Genomic DNA, 17,524 nt, shown 5'->3' with positions numbered 1-17,524 from the left:
GCCACATATTTTCACTCGCCGTACCGGCTCGTGAAAATATGTGGCATTTTATCATGTTTCGTGAAAATATATTTCATATTTCACGAAAAACGAAAAAATATCCTCTTAGTATTTCGTAAAAACGAATTAATATTTCGTAATCACGAATTAATATTTCGTTAAAACGAATTAATATTTCGTAATAACAAATATGTATTTCGTAAAAACGAATTAATATTTCGTAATTACGAATTTATATTTTGTAAAAACGAATTATTATTTCGTAAAAACGAATTAAGTTCCGGGAAAAAAGGGCGGAAAATGTCATTTTAGATAGGGGCTTTGTTTTTTAACCTGTCGCCAGTGACAGTCACTCATTTCAGTCTGGTAATAACCTCTCATTTCTTAATATATCAGATTTTCTTTTCATCTTAAATATGCTTTTCCTTCATTTGTTTTGGGATAAAACTTCAATCAAGTATCCCAGTTAGATAAGTTTGTGTTGCAAAACAGTATTAATCAATGGTAGGATACTACGTCATCGCGCACCTGCTGAATGCTCCCACTCGGACCATTTTCTGCAGAAAATCCGTCGACTCGAAGGTAAAATACAATTTTATTATAGATAAGAAAACGTAAGAGTATCAAAACATATGTAGCGGACCGAAGAATGGCTATAGTACTTGAGATAATTGTAAAAAAAGTTAATATATTTGTTGCCTTGTTTAGGCTTGAAAAAGGGATAAGTGTTTATCTCTGAATGCTCCCAAAACTAAAAAATAAAAGGTTTAAACCTAAATGAATATTATTTTTAACGTACCGGAACAGAAACCTAGTTACATGTATTTACAATTATCTCAAGTACTATAGCCATGACGTAGTATCCTACGATTGTTAATTAACGTCCGTTACTGTTATTGACTTAGATACGCCTACTATAGGGTGCGATGTTGAACTTAAGTAAAAACGAGTTTTCTAATTTGCATGATTTTAATTATGTATCACGAAGTAAACAAAGGTGGTAGTCGCATTTATTTGACCTAAAATATGTTTAATTTTGTTATTCATGTAATATAATATCCATATACTAAAGAAAATAAAATATAATTTTTTGTTATATTGTAACAATATAACAAAAAAATAAAAAAAAATCTATTTTAATTTTTAAAATCTATTTTAATTCTTAATTTAAAATATGGATATAATATTACACGAATAACAAAATTAAATATATTTTAAGCCAGATCAATGCGACTTCCACTTTTGGTAGTTAACAAAGCAAAGTCAAGTGTCTCAATTGACATTTCTCTTCAAGTCGTGTTTAATTTCCGTTACTAGCAATTACGAACTATTACTTGATGAAAGTAAATTACATTGTATATCGTTTAACAATAATTTAACTTCCGTTTTAATTAACTTCCCAGATTTTCTTAGTACATTTAGAACAATAAATATTTGGTCCTTGACTTTATGCATCAGGCAGGTAAAGTAACAAATCGGTTTTAATGGCCAGAGCTGGCTTCCTGTAAGTGATGGTCCAGATCCACAGCCGTCTGGGAAGACTAAAAGGTCGTATGAAGTAAACAACACATGTACGCACACCTTAACTGTCACAAAACATTTTCTCAAGTAGTGCATTAACAGTTGAATTTAAATATTAGGCATTTTATTTAAATAGTAGGCATTTGATTTAAATAGTAGCCACCTAAACCGATTTAATATAAGATATTGATTGAAAACGAAATTGACACAACAACAAACAACAACAACAACAAGAAATATCACAACAGTTCGAGATTACCAAATACTGCAGTTTTTTTTGCAAAATCCTGTTAGAGATTTGGAATTCTTTCAAACCAGGAAATTATCTAGCTAGCGAAGATGTTGCTGTGTCCTAAAATAAGACATGGAGGTGCACCTGTCACAATCTACAAGTAAAGCTAGATATACTATCACCATGTTAATGATTGTTATTTTATAACCCAACAAAATATAAGTTAAATGCATGTGCCAGTTAAAACTGATTACTTATACATAGAATAACGATATGTAGAGAACAAATTATTGAATTACGAGGGGCGTTCATTATATTCGTAAGACTGTGCTTATAACATTTTTGTTAGGCAAACATAATTCATAAAAATCACATGACCGGAAAACAGCAATTAATTATACACTTGAACATGAAATTTCAACCGCGTATGACAAACGGCGCATAAGGCAATGTCAGCATCCCAGGTCACGATGGTGTTTCCCTATGTCAGCGACGACACCGGACGTTACTTCGATTTTTTGTCGTGTCGTGCATCCGCTATAACTTCTCAAAGTAGCGTCCGTTACATTAAATACATCTCTGTTACCATGGTTATGAAACTGGCTGTCAGTCTTAAAGTTGGGTAATTTTCAATTTGAATTTTCATTATAAATTTGAAAGGAATAACAACGCTCTCAATTGATACCATTTTAATTAAAATTATTTCTGAAATGAGGACATAAGTCTACGAATATATTGAACGCCCTTCGTATATTTCAATTTCTGAAAGTAAGACAAATGAGACTCCAGTTGAAAACTTACATTTACTTTAATTTGAATACCGGTGGAAACGAAATACCTGAGACATACATGCTACAAGAATAATAGTCAATTTTGATACGGTTTGGATTGTTTACGGTATGACGTAATGCCAGATATGACTCATATCCGCGGATATGACCGCACCTACCGGATAGGGGCATTTTAAAAAAGCTTTTTCACGTAGATTTACCTGGCTGTGATGATTAATAATATTAAAGTAATAATATTCGTATCTGCAAAAAAAAAAATTCTAATTGACCACTTATTTCAATAAAATAAATGTGCTAGTTTCGTTATATATGGTGACAGAAGATAAACAAATAATAAAATTTCAAATACATAAATACATCTTATATTTTCTGCTAATAAATACATTATAGCATACAATAAATAGAATATGCAGTAGATCTGTTTTATTGACCTTTTTCATTACAGAATTTTCATTTCATTGTATTTGCTAGTAATGGTATATCATGTTAAGATTCTCAAAATCCACAACTTATAGTTGATGGACAACTTATTGTTGATGGACAACTTATAAGTGATGGACAATATATAGTTGATGGACAATTTATAGTTGCTGAACCACTTATAGTTGATGGACCATTTGATGAACCACTTATAGTTGATGGATCACTTATAGTTGATGGACCTTTTATAGTTAATGGACCATTTATAATTGCTGGACCACTTATAGTTAATGAACCACTTTTAGTTGATGGACTACTTATAGTTGATGGACCACTTATAGTTGATGAACCATTTGATGGACCATTTATAGTTGATGGATCACTTATCTTTGATGTACCATTTATAGTTGATGAACCATTTATAGTTGATGGACCACTTATAGTTGATGGACCGCTTATAGTTGATGGATCATTTATAGTTGATGAACCATTTATAGTTGATGGACCACTTATAAATGATTGACAAATTATAGTTGGTGGACCATTTATCGTTTATGGACCACTTATAGTTGACGGACCATTTATAGTTGATGAACCATTTATAGTTGACCGACCATTTATAATTGATGAACCATTTATAGTTGATGGACCATTTATAGTTGATGAACCATTTATAGTTGATGAACCATTTATAGTTGATGGACCATTTATAGTTGACGGACCATTTACAGTTGATGAGCCACTTATAGTTGATGGACAACTAATAGTTGATATGTATAAAATATACTTATTGCTTCATATTTCAGTTGGATATTTATCTCATCTTTAAATTACAGTTAATTACCGAATGTAAAATATAGAAAAAATATATAAATGTATACAGTACTTTTCTTAAATGAAAGTCAAAGCCAGATATATCTCCACTCTTTTGTTTTATATTTAGTTAACATATTGACGTTTTTACAAACTAATGCAACAAGTTTGAGTGTTAGAAAAAAGAATCTTAAAAACAACAACAACAACGACAAAAAAACCCAACATGTTTCTTTTTCCCAAAAATCGGAGGTAGAACTGTATACTTCAATAACTCTATCTCAGCTGCCTTAAATTCATAACCAAGTCCTTATTATTCATGAACTTTCACTAGGATGTTAAAACGGATGCAAACCTAAGTATGCTTTCATGACATTTTAAATGTATCCTGTATGGAGTAATGATTGAATAAATTTGATTTGATTTAATTCTAATAAAAACCGGGAATATTTTGATAATTTGGATGTAGTTATGGAGTTTAACAATCATTACGAGGATTCAGACACAAAAAAAGAAATTTATACTGAGCTTGCGTCGGGAGATAATAGGACTGAACAAGACAGCATTTACGAAACTCTTCAACATGGTACAGGGGAGCTTGCAGATAAAACTACACCTTCAGCCAAGAAGTGTATACCCACTTTTGTTATGGTGTACCCTCGTAAATTCAATTTTAATTGGACTGTTTATTATTGCAGTATCTGTTTCTTTATACATGAGTATAAACGTTTCAAAGGCTTCAAATATTAAAGGTCAGTACTAAAGATTTTTATTTACGAGCTTGCTGCAAGTCTGTTGTATGATAACAGCTATCTTATTACATGCTTTTCGGTGGTTTATAGAAATATATCAGTGATATAAAATTGGTAAATTTGACTGTTTGAAACAGTGAAATTACCACTTTGATAATTTCACTGTTTTCAATTTAAGCCCCTTACGTCGTTTCAGTGAAATACCAGCGTGCACAGAACTGGGTACCAACTTAATGACGTGACGTCGTTCATGACGTCAAGTTGTATTATTATTTGGCGCGCTTTTCATTCAGTATTAGGTTTAATGTCTTTTTAAAACAATTCTTTGCATTAAACATATAAGAAAGAAATCTTTATTTAGTTTAGTTTCGTTTTTCATGGAACTTAATTTCAATAAAAAAAACACTCAGGAAATATATTCCGATATTACACCCGAACTAGACGAAATATCTTATTGTTTTTTTACTTTTTGTTTGTATATGTTTAAAATTGGGACCCAGGAAATTATATACGTACTTATTGTTTACTTTTGGATGTTTTGAAAATTTGGACGGAATATTTACTCAATTTACCGATATTTGACGTATCCGTTTTTGAAACTTCAGAAAATTTTTTTGCTGAGACAGCTATAAATATAATTTATCAAATGATTCTGATTTCTTTGACTGATTTATTCTATTATATTAATGTTATCTGGATAAAAACAAAATACAATGTATAATTAAAACCGCATTTACACAAACTAATTCATGTAAATGAGCAGCAGCACGGGCAAGTGATTTGAAGTCAACAATCTTAACCATTCGACAATGGAAGCCCCTCAAGAGACAGTTAATTCGCTTTTAAGAACAACATTATTAAAATTATGTTACGCAAGCAAAAGTTATGGATTTAATTTTTGAAGGGGCAACGGTAACTGGTATTTGGACAAACTGGTCAGAGTGGTCGCCTTGTAACGCCAAATGTGGACAAGGATCCAAATGGAGGATGCGAACATGCACAAGCGTTTCGCCGAAAGATAATGGCTTTGGCTGTAACGGTAATGGTACAGAAACAATTCAGTGTCAAAACAGAGAGTGCTCTGGTAAGTCGCCTTATGCAATGTTTTCTAACTGTAAAAATGATTATTCAATTGTGTGAATATGATAAATAAATTGATAATTTCATGTGAAACATTGGCGTTAAATAAATATAAATGGTCAAGAAATCGGATTATATAAGCTATGTTATGCCACATATAGATCTAAACTAATAAATAATTACAAATAATTACAAAGAGTTTTATTCTTCGGCACCTGGCCAGAATTGCAATGGATATAGCTCCCAACAAAGGGGGGGGGGTTGCATATATCACGATGCTCTATTTTAACGGATAAATTTTCATCCTCATCATCATGTCCAATTTGTGAAAAAACATTCCTGCCGTCATATTCATACGTTATATGTTTTATATAAATACTTAAAGGCCCACTATGCCTCAGAAACGCTATCAATTTTTACAAAAACTTTTTTTTTGTAACTTATCACAGTTTTTTTAAAAAAAAATCTTAATAGCCATATTCATGAACTCGTGACTGCAACTTTTGCTCAATTGGCAATTTGTAGAATAAGTATTTTGTATGGAAGTCAAAATATTACTTTGCCTACATTTTGCTACATTTGTAACGACATTGGTAGAACGTCATAATACTGATAATGAGCATAATAATATGCAAAAACTAAAGTTGGTAAATTTACATAAGGGAACGTTTCCAATATATAAGGACACAAACCACTCTTGGTGGTGAGCTAGGTTTCAACAGACAGGGTTTTTGTGCCTTTAACCGATACATTTGGTTGTAGCGGTGGGATGATGTAGACAACTTCCGGACTGGAGTTGCCGTACCAAATTATTTCTCATGCCAATTCTCGGCACGAAACATCTCGTAGGGGAAAGTAATGTAACGACGTTTGTAGAACGTCATAATACTGATAATGAGCATAACAAGTTTGCGTCTTTAAAAAGAACCCTGCGAGATGTCTTTTTGCAGCTGATGATTTGTTAAAATTTTTCAAAAGTAAGAACATTTGATTGGTCGAATTGTATCTGCGAATAATAGAAACATATCGGCAATTTCCGTCAGTCTCTGGATAAGCTCAAATTAGGAATGATAGGCGAAGTGTTCCGAAGTTAAATATAAATTGATACATTATTTTGAAATATTCTCAACTAGCTTTCTCCGATATTTCTGTTAACTCATCTAGAGATTTATCACTATTGTAGACTTTATGATAAAACGCTTAAATTAGATACTTTTGAAACCAGAACAGGTTAACTACATTGCTTTTTATTACGTTTGTAAACAATTTACTCTTTATCAGCGGATCTGCAGAAACTGGTGACAACTCTAAGCCAAAAAATTGATAAGCTTGAACACGCACAGGGACAGATTCAGACAGAAATTCTCCAAAATACGAACAGATTAAATGAAACAAGTAAGTACACTGCTCTTTATATGTATCAATGAAATGTCGTTTTCTTGTTTATATAACATTTCAAAAACATTCAAATTTTCGGCCGTCAGGCCGCTGGACCGCTAGGCCACCAACTTCACACCGCTAGGCCGCCAACTTCACGTCGCTTGGTCACTGAGCCGCTAGGCCACCAACTTCACACATCTTTAGATTAAAAACTTTTGGAACCAGGACAGGCTCATTACATTGATCTTTTATTAGTTTTGTAAACCGTTTACTCTTTATCAGCGGAGCTGCAGAAACTGGTGACAACGCAAAGTCAAAAACTCGATGAGCTTGAACAAGCACAGGGACAGATTCAGTCAGAATTTCTCCAAAATTTAAAAAACAGATTAAGTGAAACAGGTAAGTAGACTGCTCTTTATATGTATCAATTAAATGCCGTTTTCTTGTTTATTTAACATTTCAAAAACATTCAAATTTTGGCCGTCAGGCCACTGCACCGCTAGGCCGCCAACTTCATAGCGCTAGGCCACTGGGCCGTCAACTTCACTCCGCTGGGCCGCTAGGCCACCAACTTTACACATCTTGAGATTAAATACTTTTGGAACCAGAACAGATTGACTACTTTGATTTTTTTATTACTTTTGTAAGACGTTTACTATTTAGGAGAGGTTCTGCAGAAACTGGTGACAACTCTAAGCCAAAAAATTGACAAGATTGAACACGCACACGGACAGATTCAGACAGAAGTTCTCCAAAATACGAACAGATTAAACGAAGCAAGTAAGTACACTACTCTTTATATGTATCAATTAATATTCTAACTTTAGAAATTACCTAAATTAGCTCTAAATTATCTTAAGTATCAGTTGCATCAATATTATAAAAACCACTTCAAGCACTTTCTATAAAATAAATGGGTGTACAACTAGCACGTATGCTCTCAAACAAAAAGGAAAGAGGTAGTTATCAGATTTTTTTTGATCTTGTATGGCAGACAATATTTTGGGAACATAAGGGTGAACTTTTACATTAAAAAAGAAGAAACAACAACAACAACAAAAATGATACTGTGTAAAAATGACTTGTTATAATTTTTAATATAATTTTTCAGACGTGTCGGTCGGATTTGCTGTAAGAAACCCAGATAAAAACTCCTCCGGTTCTCCCCTTACGTTCAAATACGTAATATACAATACAGGCGACGACTATAATGTGTCCTCAGGTGTGTTCACTTGTAGACATCCAGGACTCTACTTTTTCACATCAACTATGCACAGAAGCCCGGGTGCTCGTGAAAGCGCATGTGGTTTTTATGTCAACAGCATTAACAAGTTAACAGTGTACAGTGGTAATGGTGTCAATGATGGATTTCAGTCAGGATCAGCATCACTTGTTTATCGTTTAAATACAGGAGATATTGTTGAGCTATCACATTGCCGTGGAATAGACCACATGTACTTTCTTTCTTCTTTCACTGGATTTCGTGTTTCATATTAATTGACCAGTCAGTTAATAACATAAAAGTATAAGCTTTATAAGATTAATTTACACTTTTTCAAAAGGCGTTTAAAACTGTATATTATTAAACTTTATTATTCAGATTTACATAAATACTAAAAAAAAACAACAACAACAACAACAACAACAACAGCAGCAATTTTGTTTTCATTTTCTGTAGAAAAGTTCCACTTATTTCATATTTTCCTTATTTGAAAAGTGATTATACAGAACTATACATGTAATTTTTAATAACTTGAAATGAATGAGATAAGTAAAATCTATATGGAAATATTTTTTTTTTGTTTATTGAGACAGGTACCTGTCATTTTACATCAAATAAGAAGAGGATGGAGTGAAAAAAACCCGTTAGATTTTGTACAATGTAATCGGGCATCAAAATATGTTTAATAATAATTATCTAGAAACTATTATTAATTTGTTTTGCTATCACATTTCACATATTTCACAGTTAATAGTATACATTTGTTGTTATATGCCCTATCTATTCAGATTTACGTAAAGAATTTATAGCAAAATATTATTATATGAAACCAAGTGTATATAAGTTCTTAGAATCGTTACAAACAGAAAATAAGACTGCTCTTTATAAATTAGGGTTATACTGTAAAAACGCAATGTCTATAAGAAATTCGATTATTAATATTACGGATTAGTGTAAAATTGTCTTGAAATATTGAACGTGCTATTTATTATATGCCTGTTAGTGTTTATATGGTTGCTTTGGTCAACCAGACTGTGTTAGTTTGTATATGTATGTTTATAGTTTGATGTTGTTAATAAGATGTTATTTATTATAAGCCTAATAGTGTTTACATGGATGTTTCTGGTCAACCGTACAGTTCTAATTTAATAGATGATTAGTTATATTTAGTTATGAAAATATATTATAATTAAGCCAAACATTGTTGAAAAGATAGCAAACTTTATATGGATGTTTCTGGTCAACTGTACAGTTCTAATTAAATAGATTATTAGTTATATTTAGTTATGAAAATATCTTATAATTAGCCAAAACATTGTTGAATATAGTGCACTGAGCGTTTTATGACTCGAAATATACAATATGGACAAAACCACATTAATTAACTCCCGTGCGAAATCTAACATATTATATAAAGTTAGCTATCGGTGTCTATTAACGTATGTATAGACAACTTTATTGCTAGTTACACATTCGGTACGATACTACTATAATATTACTAAAACACGTATATTTTTTTGTAAAAATGGAAATATTACTCCTGTGCTCAGTTAAGAATTGTATTAAGTCAATATGATTTTCTGCCGGTGAATATCACATCATATACAATTGCTCACTAGAAATAATTGTTGTTTTATATGAATAGGCAAATATTAAAAAACTAAAGCGTTTTAAGGAAATACAAAACACAACGTTGGCCAGGTTCTTTTGAAGCACGGGAAAAAAGTCGCACTGTTAACAAGATGACGTCAGGCGTTCAACGTTTACGGGAACGCTGCGCAAACAAAAGTAACTCAAGTTTATACACAGTATTGCGATGCAACTACTAACTTTTATAGTAAAGTTATGATATTTTAATCGAGAAATATGACATAAAGAATAGTTTTAATGTGCACGTGTAATTAACAGTTTACGATGTATGGGGTCACTGAATATGAATCTCAATCTATTTTTAGACTGGGGAAATCCAGTTCAGCCAGTGAATATTTTAAATAGGTCTGTTGACAATGTGATTGCAGCTATATTTACGTCGTAGATCATCTAATGATACACTTTAACGTTTTCATCCTCCTTGTTAAAGTCTGAAAATAGATAACATAAATTGTAAATGTTTTTTTCTGAACGCACAATTGATTATGTTGAATTATGTTATTGAAAATAATATTAACGTACCAAAATCTTAAACCAAGTGATGTTGACATGATTGTCAAATATTGTTATGTAGATTTCTGTTTTAAAGTCATTATTTCTTACAAAGACAAAATGCTCCAGGTTCTGTAGAGTCCATCAAATATACTAAAAATTACAGATGTCTTCAGTTTGATAAATGGTACATTCCAGGATATTTCCTGTATAGTTTCATCAAAATGAGTTGATAAGGGAATGATGTCAAACTGGATATTGTGGGTCGGGAAATTGAGAAAATAGTGCAAATGGTGATACAAGCATAAAACTTTATGATTTAAAAATTATCTTATGACCATGTTGATTACAAAAGTGAAGTGGGCCAAAAATATCTCTGCTCATTCAAGACGGCAGCCATTTTCAAAATGGCCCCCAAATATATTTTACGTGCATAATAGCTCATACATTCAATTTTTTTTGTACAGACCTAAAACTTACACCTAGTCATGTATAGAGTTTCTCCTTTAAAAAAAATAATTCTTAAAATATTTCGCCTTCATATCTCTTCAGAATCCAAGGTTGCGTCCAATATGACCGCCGATTTTGTGCAAAACTGTTATATAGTTTTTATAGTATAATTAGACGCACACATTATGTTTATTATGATACATATCAGAGATAATCAAATTCTATGTTAATCTTAATAAAAGTAAACATTTTGAAAGCGTTTGTCTAAAAAATATCTTGAAAAATATCAAGATTTTTTGCATAATTCTCAAATTTCGTTTTCTAAATTTATGTACAAAAAAAAGTTACTTTCTTTCTTAAACTGTAGTTGGCATTGAATCGGTTCATGTGTTTATTACAAAGATGTAAGAAAAACTTGTAGATATTATATTTTGTGAAAGTGGAGGGGGGTAATTTTATCCGACAATTGTAATAGAAAAACAACAAAAATTATACATAGGTACGTTCATACTTTTTCTTCACTTTTTTCACTTTTGAATTCTTATGCAAATGTTCCATCTATAAAAATACTTTATATTGGGTGAAGGTATTTTTGTCTTTCTTCGGGTCAAATGTATTAATAAGAAATGCACATATATATAATGCACATGTATACATTAAGTTATTTAATTTGGCTGCATTATATTTCTTGTTTCAATATCTTTGATATTATATTGTTAATTGTAAAAGATATAGATTGTATAAGACGATATTAAATCAACTAAATGTGCTTTAAATAGCAAACATGAACATGAATGTAAGGTAAAAAGGTAGTTAATTAACTCCTCCACAATTTTATATTTATAATATCAACATGGCTTAAACGCCAACAAAATGAGATAACGATTTTTATTCAATATCTGAACATTCATAGTAAAAATATATGGCTACCACATCACCTTGTCTATGTGAAGTGAAATAGAGATGTCAATGATATCGCCTAGCCTGCATGTAGTTTTCAGAGAAGTTAATAAGTTAAAATATAAACTAAGTGTATTTCCTTAAGTAATCATATCTCATTTTTTTCTTTCATTAATGATGACCTTGGATCACTCACTCTATAAAGGTGTATGTAATATGATCATATTGGGCGTGTCAATTATGTCATAACACACATGATATGTGAAATATTTGTATCCGGTTGTCGTATTTGTATCGGTTATATGTTGATTAACTAAGCTCCAGGCATTGTAGTTATCAAAAGAAGGACTTCAATGTTATTCCTTTCACAAGTCTTTAAAAAACTGTGCCCCTTGTGACGGGCCAAAATATCATGTTCATGCAGTACAAAATGGCATAAACTAAGATGTTTTTAAAAGAAACATGTCCAATATCTAGTTTCTAAAAAATGTTTCACACGAGAGTACTTAGATAACCATATTAATACATGAATCCATATAAACTAAGAGACCCCTGGTGTTTGGTAAATTTTGACCATCTGGTCCATTATTTATCAAATATTTGTAGAATATAACAAAATTATGATGATACATGATTAATGTCTATGATTTGGGTACTGTAGGTTTAGAGAAAACAGATTTATTACAGTAGTATGTGTAAATTAAGTGATACCAATTGCAAAGCCATTTAGACTACAGAAAAAAAATACAATTTTATGCATGTTATATGCTACATCCCAAATATTTTAGTTCTAGTCATTAAAGTTTAACACTAGAAGTTTTTAATGTGTTTTCCTATACAAGTCTATAAACCCAGGTGGCTCTATGAGCATATTTCAAATATGTAAATAAAGACACAAGGTGATGCCACATGCTTAGTACCTGTGCTCTGTGCATTTTGCTTTTTGAGAAGATTTTATTAACTATTTTGCATATACACTAAATGACCCAAAAGCGTTTTATGTAACTTTAAAAGAGGTCTACTCTACTTGGCAAGGTTATATGTTGATTAACTAAGCTCTAGGCATTGTACTTATCAAAAGAAGGACTTCAATGTTATTCCTTTCACAAGTTTTTAAAAAAAATGTGCCCCTTGTGACGGGCCAAAAAATCATGCTCATGCAGTACAAAATGGCTTAACCTAGGATATTCCAGAGTTAACATTGGCTTATTTATTAAAAAATTCTTCTCCAAAACTACAGTGCACACAGCAGAAGAAATTCTGTAATCATCACTTTGTGATGCTACATGTATGTACAAATTATGAACTATTGTCATAGGGCCAAAATCACTTAGTTTACATGGATTCTTATTGGAAAATAGTAGTAAAATATGAGTCTTGTTGTGTGAAAAAGTTCTGAGAGCCTAGTTATTGGGCATGTTTCTTTTCAAAGAGTTCATAAATCATGACTGTGTTTGGTGAGAATAAAAAATACTCAGTATATGATGTAAATGTACTTTAGTATTGAAGAATTATAGCCCTTTTCCATCAATAGACTTTAGGTGAGTGATCTATGGTCATCAATTCTCTTTTGTTTAACGGGGAAAATAAAGCATGAATACATTTAGTATATATTTCAAATCATAAGCAACGTTATGTGGGTCAAGCGATATCATCGATAGCTATTTCTCCACACATAGATTATATGATGTATCAGTGGCCTTAATTTTTGTATATTTTGAAAATATCATGTCTACATAAGTTATAAAAAATGGACAGTGCTTATTCAATTATATTTGATTACAATGATATGAAAGTAAATATAATTTTGAATCGTACTGTTACAAGCCTTAAGCAAGACTTAATTGTGCAGGAATAATTTGTATTCATAAATAGACAACATTTCACTCATGTACATGCATGATCTTATCTAATGTATGTTTCGTTGACGTATATAAAGTCTTCTTTCTGTGCAATTAACAATTTGTATTAAGAGTATTAAAACAATTTATATCATGCAAACAAATTTAATAACTGAATGTTCACAAATGATTGTATCTGCATTTATTGATATTTTAGTGCACCCTCTAGACATGAAGGAAAAAAACAACCTTAATACAATAAAATACTTTTATCAGTGAATATTTGCATAGGAATTCATATAAAAATTAACAAAAAGCAAAACAATATACCTACCTAGTTTGTATTACAACTCTCGGATAATATGTAATCGGATAAATTTATCGCACCCACTTTGAGTAAGTATAAAACCTTCAGAACATTTTTATACAATACAAACATAGTGTTAATTGAAAAGTAAATACACTTTAAGAAATTGAGTAACTTTTTGTATTCTGTGCATAGACCTAAAAACCATATAAGAGAAAAAAGCAAAAAGACACTTTTTTATATATTTTTTTAAAGATTTCTATTTTGTACAAAAAAAAAATAAAAAAATTGACTAACAATGTGGTTAACCTAATATTTGATTTTTTCTAATACGTTTAAACAATTTTATATGGATATAAGCATACTTTGTGCAACAAATTATACTACAAAAAACATATATCAGTTTAATCCCACAAACATAGTAATTAACAAATCTTTATGATTTTTGACGTTTGAACATGGAAAGATAAATATGTTCATATTTCAAATAGTAAATCAATAACAAATTACTTCCCCTTCTAGCTTCTACAGCTGAATATGTTCCTAGAGTTTAATTGTTTGCATATTAAAATGCCCGATATAACTACTTCATGTGGTTAAACAATTTAAATTATATTTAAGCACGATTCATTTTTCAGAAAATAAAGATCAGACGCTGTTGTTGTCTAGATGTTTATATATTTTATATCCTATTACCACGTTATAGCAATCAATCACATTCAAAAAATATTTTTCTAAAGTAGATCCAAGTATAAGGAACATTGATAATAATGATGTATATATTAAGGTAGATAAAATATTTAAACATATATGCTTGGGAGTAAAATAGTCAAAAGATATTTTAATAAGTTAAATTAGAAGTAAATATTGATAAAATGTTCATTCAGAAACCTTATTTTTTGTAGCAATATTAGATTAAAAGCCATCTCTCCCATCCTTTAACTGAAGTACACGAAACGTTTGAATAGTCCAATTTAAATTCAAATAAACAGAAATGACGGGATACGTTAAAAGATGCTGTTTGCGCCCTTTCAAGCCTATAAATTTATTCTTTAAACCCTGTCACCTTTTTTCAAAATGTAAAATTGTCACACAATTGAAATGAAAATGTTTAATCTTTCGAGTATTATGTTTATGTATTTATTTTTACTTTATATTGATATTGGATATAATATACATGTATGTAGACTTCTCCGATTTGAAGGAGAAGGAAGTTTCCCTCTATGTATTATAACATTCGTTGATGGAATTTGACTAGAACCACTGACTTTCTGTAAGCTAGCTGAATCACTTGGCATGAAAGAATTATACAAAATTTCTAAGGGGTCAGAAACGTGCGATTTCAATATTTGCTACACTAACCACTTTGTCCCTAAAATGTCACTAGTATTAGAATGTTTCAAAAGTTGACATTAATAGCGTGACATTTATTCGTTAATTTATACATTCTCATTAATTATTGTTAAATCAATTAACATGGTATTTAATATCTTATATAGGATATATCTGTTCATCAAACAGGAACAAAATAAGTTTTTGTTCAATATGTCATCTTTTATTTCTGGCACGATTTAAGTTAGCAATTTACAAAAGTATTCTAAATAGTTATAAAAATGTCAGATGTACAAATGAATTACAAAATCTGGCCTATGGCTCCTAGCCTATTACTCCGGTTGTTATAATTATATAATTATGTAGTAAAACGTTTAGAAAATAGTGTTTGACAACCATAACTTTTATACATATAAACATTGATACATTATTTTGAAATATTCTCAGCTAGCTTTCTAAGGTATTTCTCTTAACACACCTAGAGATTTATCACTTATGTACAATTTGTGATAAAACGCTTAGATTAAATACTTTTGGAACCAGGACAGGTTGAGTACATTTATTTTTTTGTTTACTTTTGTGAAACATTTTATCTTTATCAGCGAAAACATGGACGAAATTTATTAAGTTCAAAAAGATGACTTATTTATGTGGTCTAAATAATTTGGTTCCCAATGTTTTATAAATCTTACCCATTTAAAACATACATGATGGTTTGATATAGTTTAATATGTTGACTATTATAAACGTATTTAAGCTGACTGACACACAACTGTTTTCTTAACAATGAAATTTGTGGTACTTTTTGTGTTTCTATTTCTTGGAGTTGTATCAGGGTTTCTAGTTGAAAATGGGAACGCAACTTCATCAAATCATCAAGCAACTGATCAAGTAATTCAAAATATGTTTAACTTGATTGTAAACGAGCAAAGATCAAGGCTTCAACTGCAGAAACTGGTGACAACTCTAAGCAAAAAAATTGATAAACTTGAACACGCACAAGGCCAGATGCAGACAGAATTTCTCCAAAATTTTACGAACAGATTTAATGAAACAAGTAAGTACACTGCTCTTTATATGTATCAATTAATATTCTTACTTAAACAATTACATACATTAGCTCTGAATTATCTTTACTATCAGTTGCATCAATATTATAAAAAAAAACTTCAGGCACTTTCTATAAAATAAATGGGTGTGTAACTAGCTTGGTTGCACTCAAATAAAAAGCAAAGAGGTAGTTAAAAAAAACAAAAAAAAAACAACAACAACAAAAGAACAAAACAAAAACACAAAAACACATTACACACAAACTACGATAAAGCATTTGAAATTGTGTAAAAATGACTTTATAATTTTTAATATCATTTTTCAGACGTGTCAGTCGGATTTGCAGTGTCAGAACCAGACAAGTCATCTGGTTCTGCCCTTAAGTTCAGACACGTGATCTTCAATTCAGGCAACGACTATAGTGTGTCCTCAGGTGTGTTCACTTGTAGACATCCAGGACTCTACTTCTTCACAGTAACTCTTTTCAGAAGCCCTGGTTTTCGCCAAAGCCAATGTTCAATTTCTGTCAACGGAGTTGACCAGTTAGCAGTGAACAGTGGTACTGATCTCAATGGTGGATATCAGTCAGGATCATCATCACTTGTTTATTGTTTAAAGGCAGGAGATATTGTTATCCTATCGGGTTGCATTGGACAAGACCACATGTTCGGTTTTTCAAGTTTTTACTGGATTTCGTGTTTCATATTAATTGACAAATCGTCGTCAATTAAGCAACATCAATGAACCACATCCTTGCCAAACGTCATCTCAGTCATTTTCCGTCAATATTTTAAAGACGTTGTCAAGTTTCGTCATTTTTTTGATATAGAGAAAAGACGGAATTATGAAAACTAGTGAACACTTTCAGGGTCAAATACTAGAAATAAGACCATGATTCACATTCTTTAAAAAAATCTATCATGTGAAGTTCACGTCTTTAAAGCTTTTTTCTGAAGCATGATTATTATTTGAAAGAAAAAAAAATAGAGAAATACTACCGAAACGGTGAAAATGTATAAGTAAGGATTGTGTATATTTGAAGTCATTAGATTAGAAAACTTATTTTCATATCTGAATAGTAATAATGTGATTTTAATAAATTAAAAAGATACAAAGGTGCGAATTTCAAGCCACTGTGACATAGGTATTTAAATTTACAAAATGGCATTTTTTAAATGTTTGAAGAAGTGATATTAAAAGGCAGTTCGTTAGTGTAATTACTTCTTTGGAGTCACATTCCCATTTTTAAGTGTATATTTATTATTCAACACCTCTAAACAACAGATCCTGA

At 30.8% G+C, this 17,524-nt stretch overlaps 3 protein-coding genes across 5 annotated transcripts; all 3 read left to right on the top strand.

The window, feature by feature from the left end:
- The first annotated feature begins 1,885 nt into the window (after window positions 1-1,885).
- LOC132740152 (uncharacterized) lies at window positions 1,886-3,824 on the top strand. The gene is made up of 3 exons (XM_060728003.1): window positions 1,886-1,913; window positions 3,060-3,304; window positions 3,771-3,824. Exons 1-3 carry the CDS (start codon window positions 1,886-1,888, stop codon window positions 3,822-3,824), a joined length of 327 nt encoding a protein of 108 aa, XP_060583986.1.
- A 173-nt stretch (window positions 3,825-3,997) lies between these two features.
- LOC132740150 (uncharacterized) lies at window positions 3,998-8,616 on the top strand. Of its 3 annotated transcripts, none has more exons than XM_060728001.1 (5): window positions 3,998-4,529; window positions 6,891-7,004; window positions 7,272-7,388; window positions 7,653-7,769; window positions 8,101-8,616. In XM_060728001.1, the coding sequence occupies exons 1-5, from the start codon at window positions 4,361-4,363 to the stop codon at window positions 8,484-8,486; spliced, it is 903 nt and encodes a 300-aa protein (XP_060583984.1). In that variant the 5' UTR covers window positions 3,998-4,360; the 3' UTR covers window positions 8,487-8,616. The 3 variants fall into 3 exon arrangements, 2 of the variants coding, with proteins under 2 accessions (XP_060583984.1, XP_060583983.1); XM_060728000.1 differs by lacking the exon at window positions 3,998-4,529 and adding an exon at window positions 5,231-5,613; XR_009627112.1 differs by lacking the exons at window positions 3,998-4,529; window positions 7,272-7,388; window positions 7,653-7,769 and having other exon boundaries at window positions 6,145-7,004; window positions 8,101-8,238.
- A 7,158-nt stretch (window positions 8,617-15,774) lies between these two features.
- LOC132740149 (complement C1q-like protein 2) lies at window positions 15,775-17,009 on the top strand. The gene is made up of 2 exons (XM_060727999.1): window positions 15,775-16,240; window positions 16,559-17,009. The coding sequence occupies exons 1-2, from the start codon at window positions 15,970-15,972 to the stop codon at window positions 16,975-16,977; spliced, it is 690 nt and encodes a 229-aa protein (XP_060583982.1). The 5' UTR covers window positions 15,775-15,969; the 3' UTR covers window positions 16,978-17,009.
- The last annotated feature ends 515 nt before the right edge of the window (window positions 17,010-17,524 follow it).

The sequence above is a fragment of the Ruditapes philippinarum genome, unplaced genomic scaffold, assembly GCF_026571515.1.
Source record: "Ruditapes philippinarum isolate M1 unplaced genomic scaffold, ASM2657151v2 ctg10248_1_1_1_1, whole genome shotgun sequence".
NCBI lineage: Eukaryota > Metazoa > Mollusca > Bivalvia > Venerida > Veneridae > Ruditapes > Ruditapes philippinarum.
The sequence above is the reverse complement of the archived record's forward strand: the minus strand, read 5'-3'. Positions and strand labels throughout refer to the sequence as shown.

Excerpts from the sequence above, each read along its gene's own strand:
- LOC132740152 (XM_060728003.1), top strand. The coding sequence starts at position 1,886 with ATGGAGGTGCACCTGTCACAATCTACAA. Across the intron at positions 1,914-3,059 it reads GCACCTGTCACAATCTACAA|TTGATGGACAACTTATTGTT; the intron begins GTAAAGCTAGAT and ends CACAACTTATAG. Across the intron at positions 3,305-3,770 it reads TAGTTGATGGACCACTTATA|TTGGATATTTATCTCATCTT; the intron begins GTTGATGAACCA and ends TTCATATTTCAG.
- LOC132740150 (XM_060728000.1), top strand. The coding sequence starts at position 5,415 with ATGGATTTAATTTTTGAAGGGGCAACGGTAACTGGTATTTGGACAAAC. Across the intron at positions 5,614-6,890 it reads TCAAAACAGAGAGTGCTCTG|CGGATCTGCAGAAACTGGTG; the intron begins GTAAGTCGCCTT and ends ACTCTTTATCAG. Across the intron at positions 7,389-7,652 it reads AAACAGATTAAGTGAAACAG|GAGAGGTTCTGCAGAAACTG; the intron begins GTAAGTAGACTG and ends TTTACTATTTAG.
- LOC132740149 (XM_060727999.1), top strand. The coding sequence starts at position 15,970 with ATGAAATTTGTGGTACTTTTTGTGTTTCTATTTCTTGGAGTTGTATCA. Across the intron at positions 16,241-16,558 it reads GAACAGATTTAATGAAACAA|ACGTGTCAGTCGGATTTGCA; the intron begins GTAAGTACACTG and ends ATCATTTTTCAG.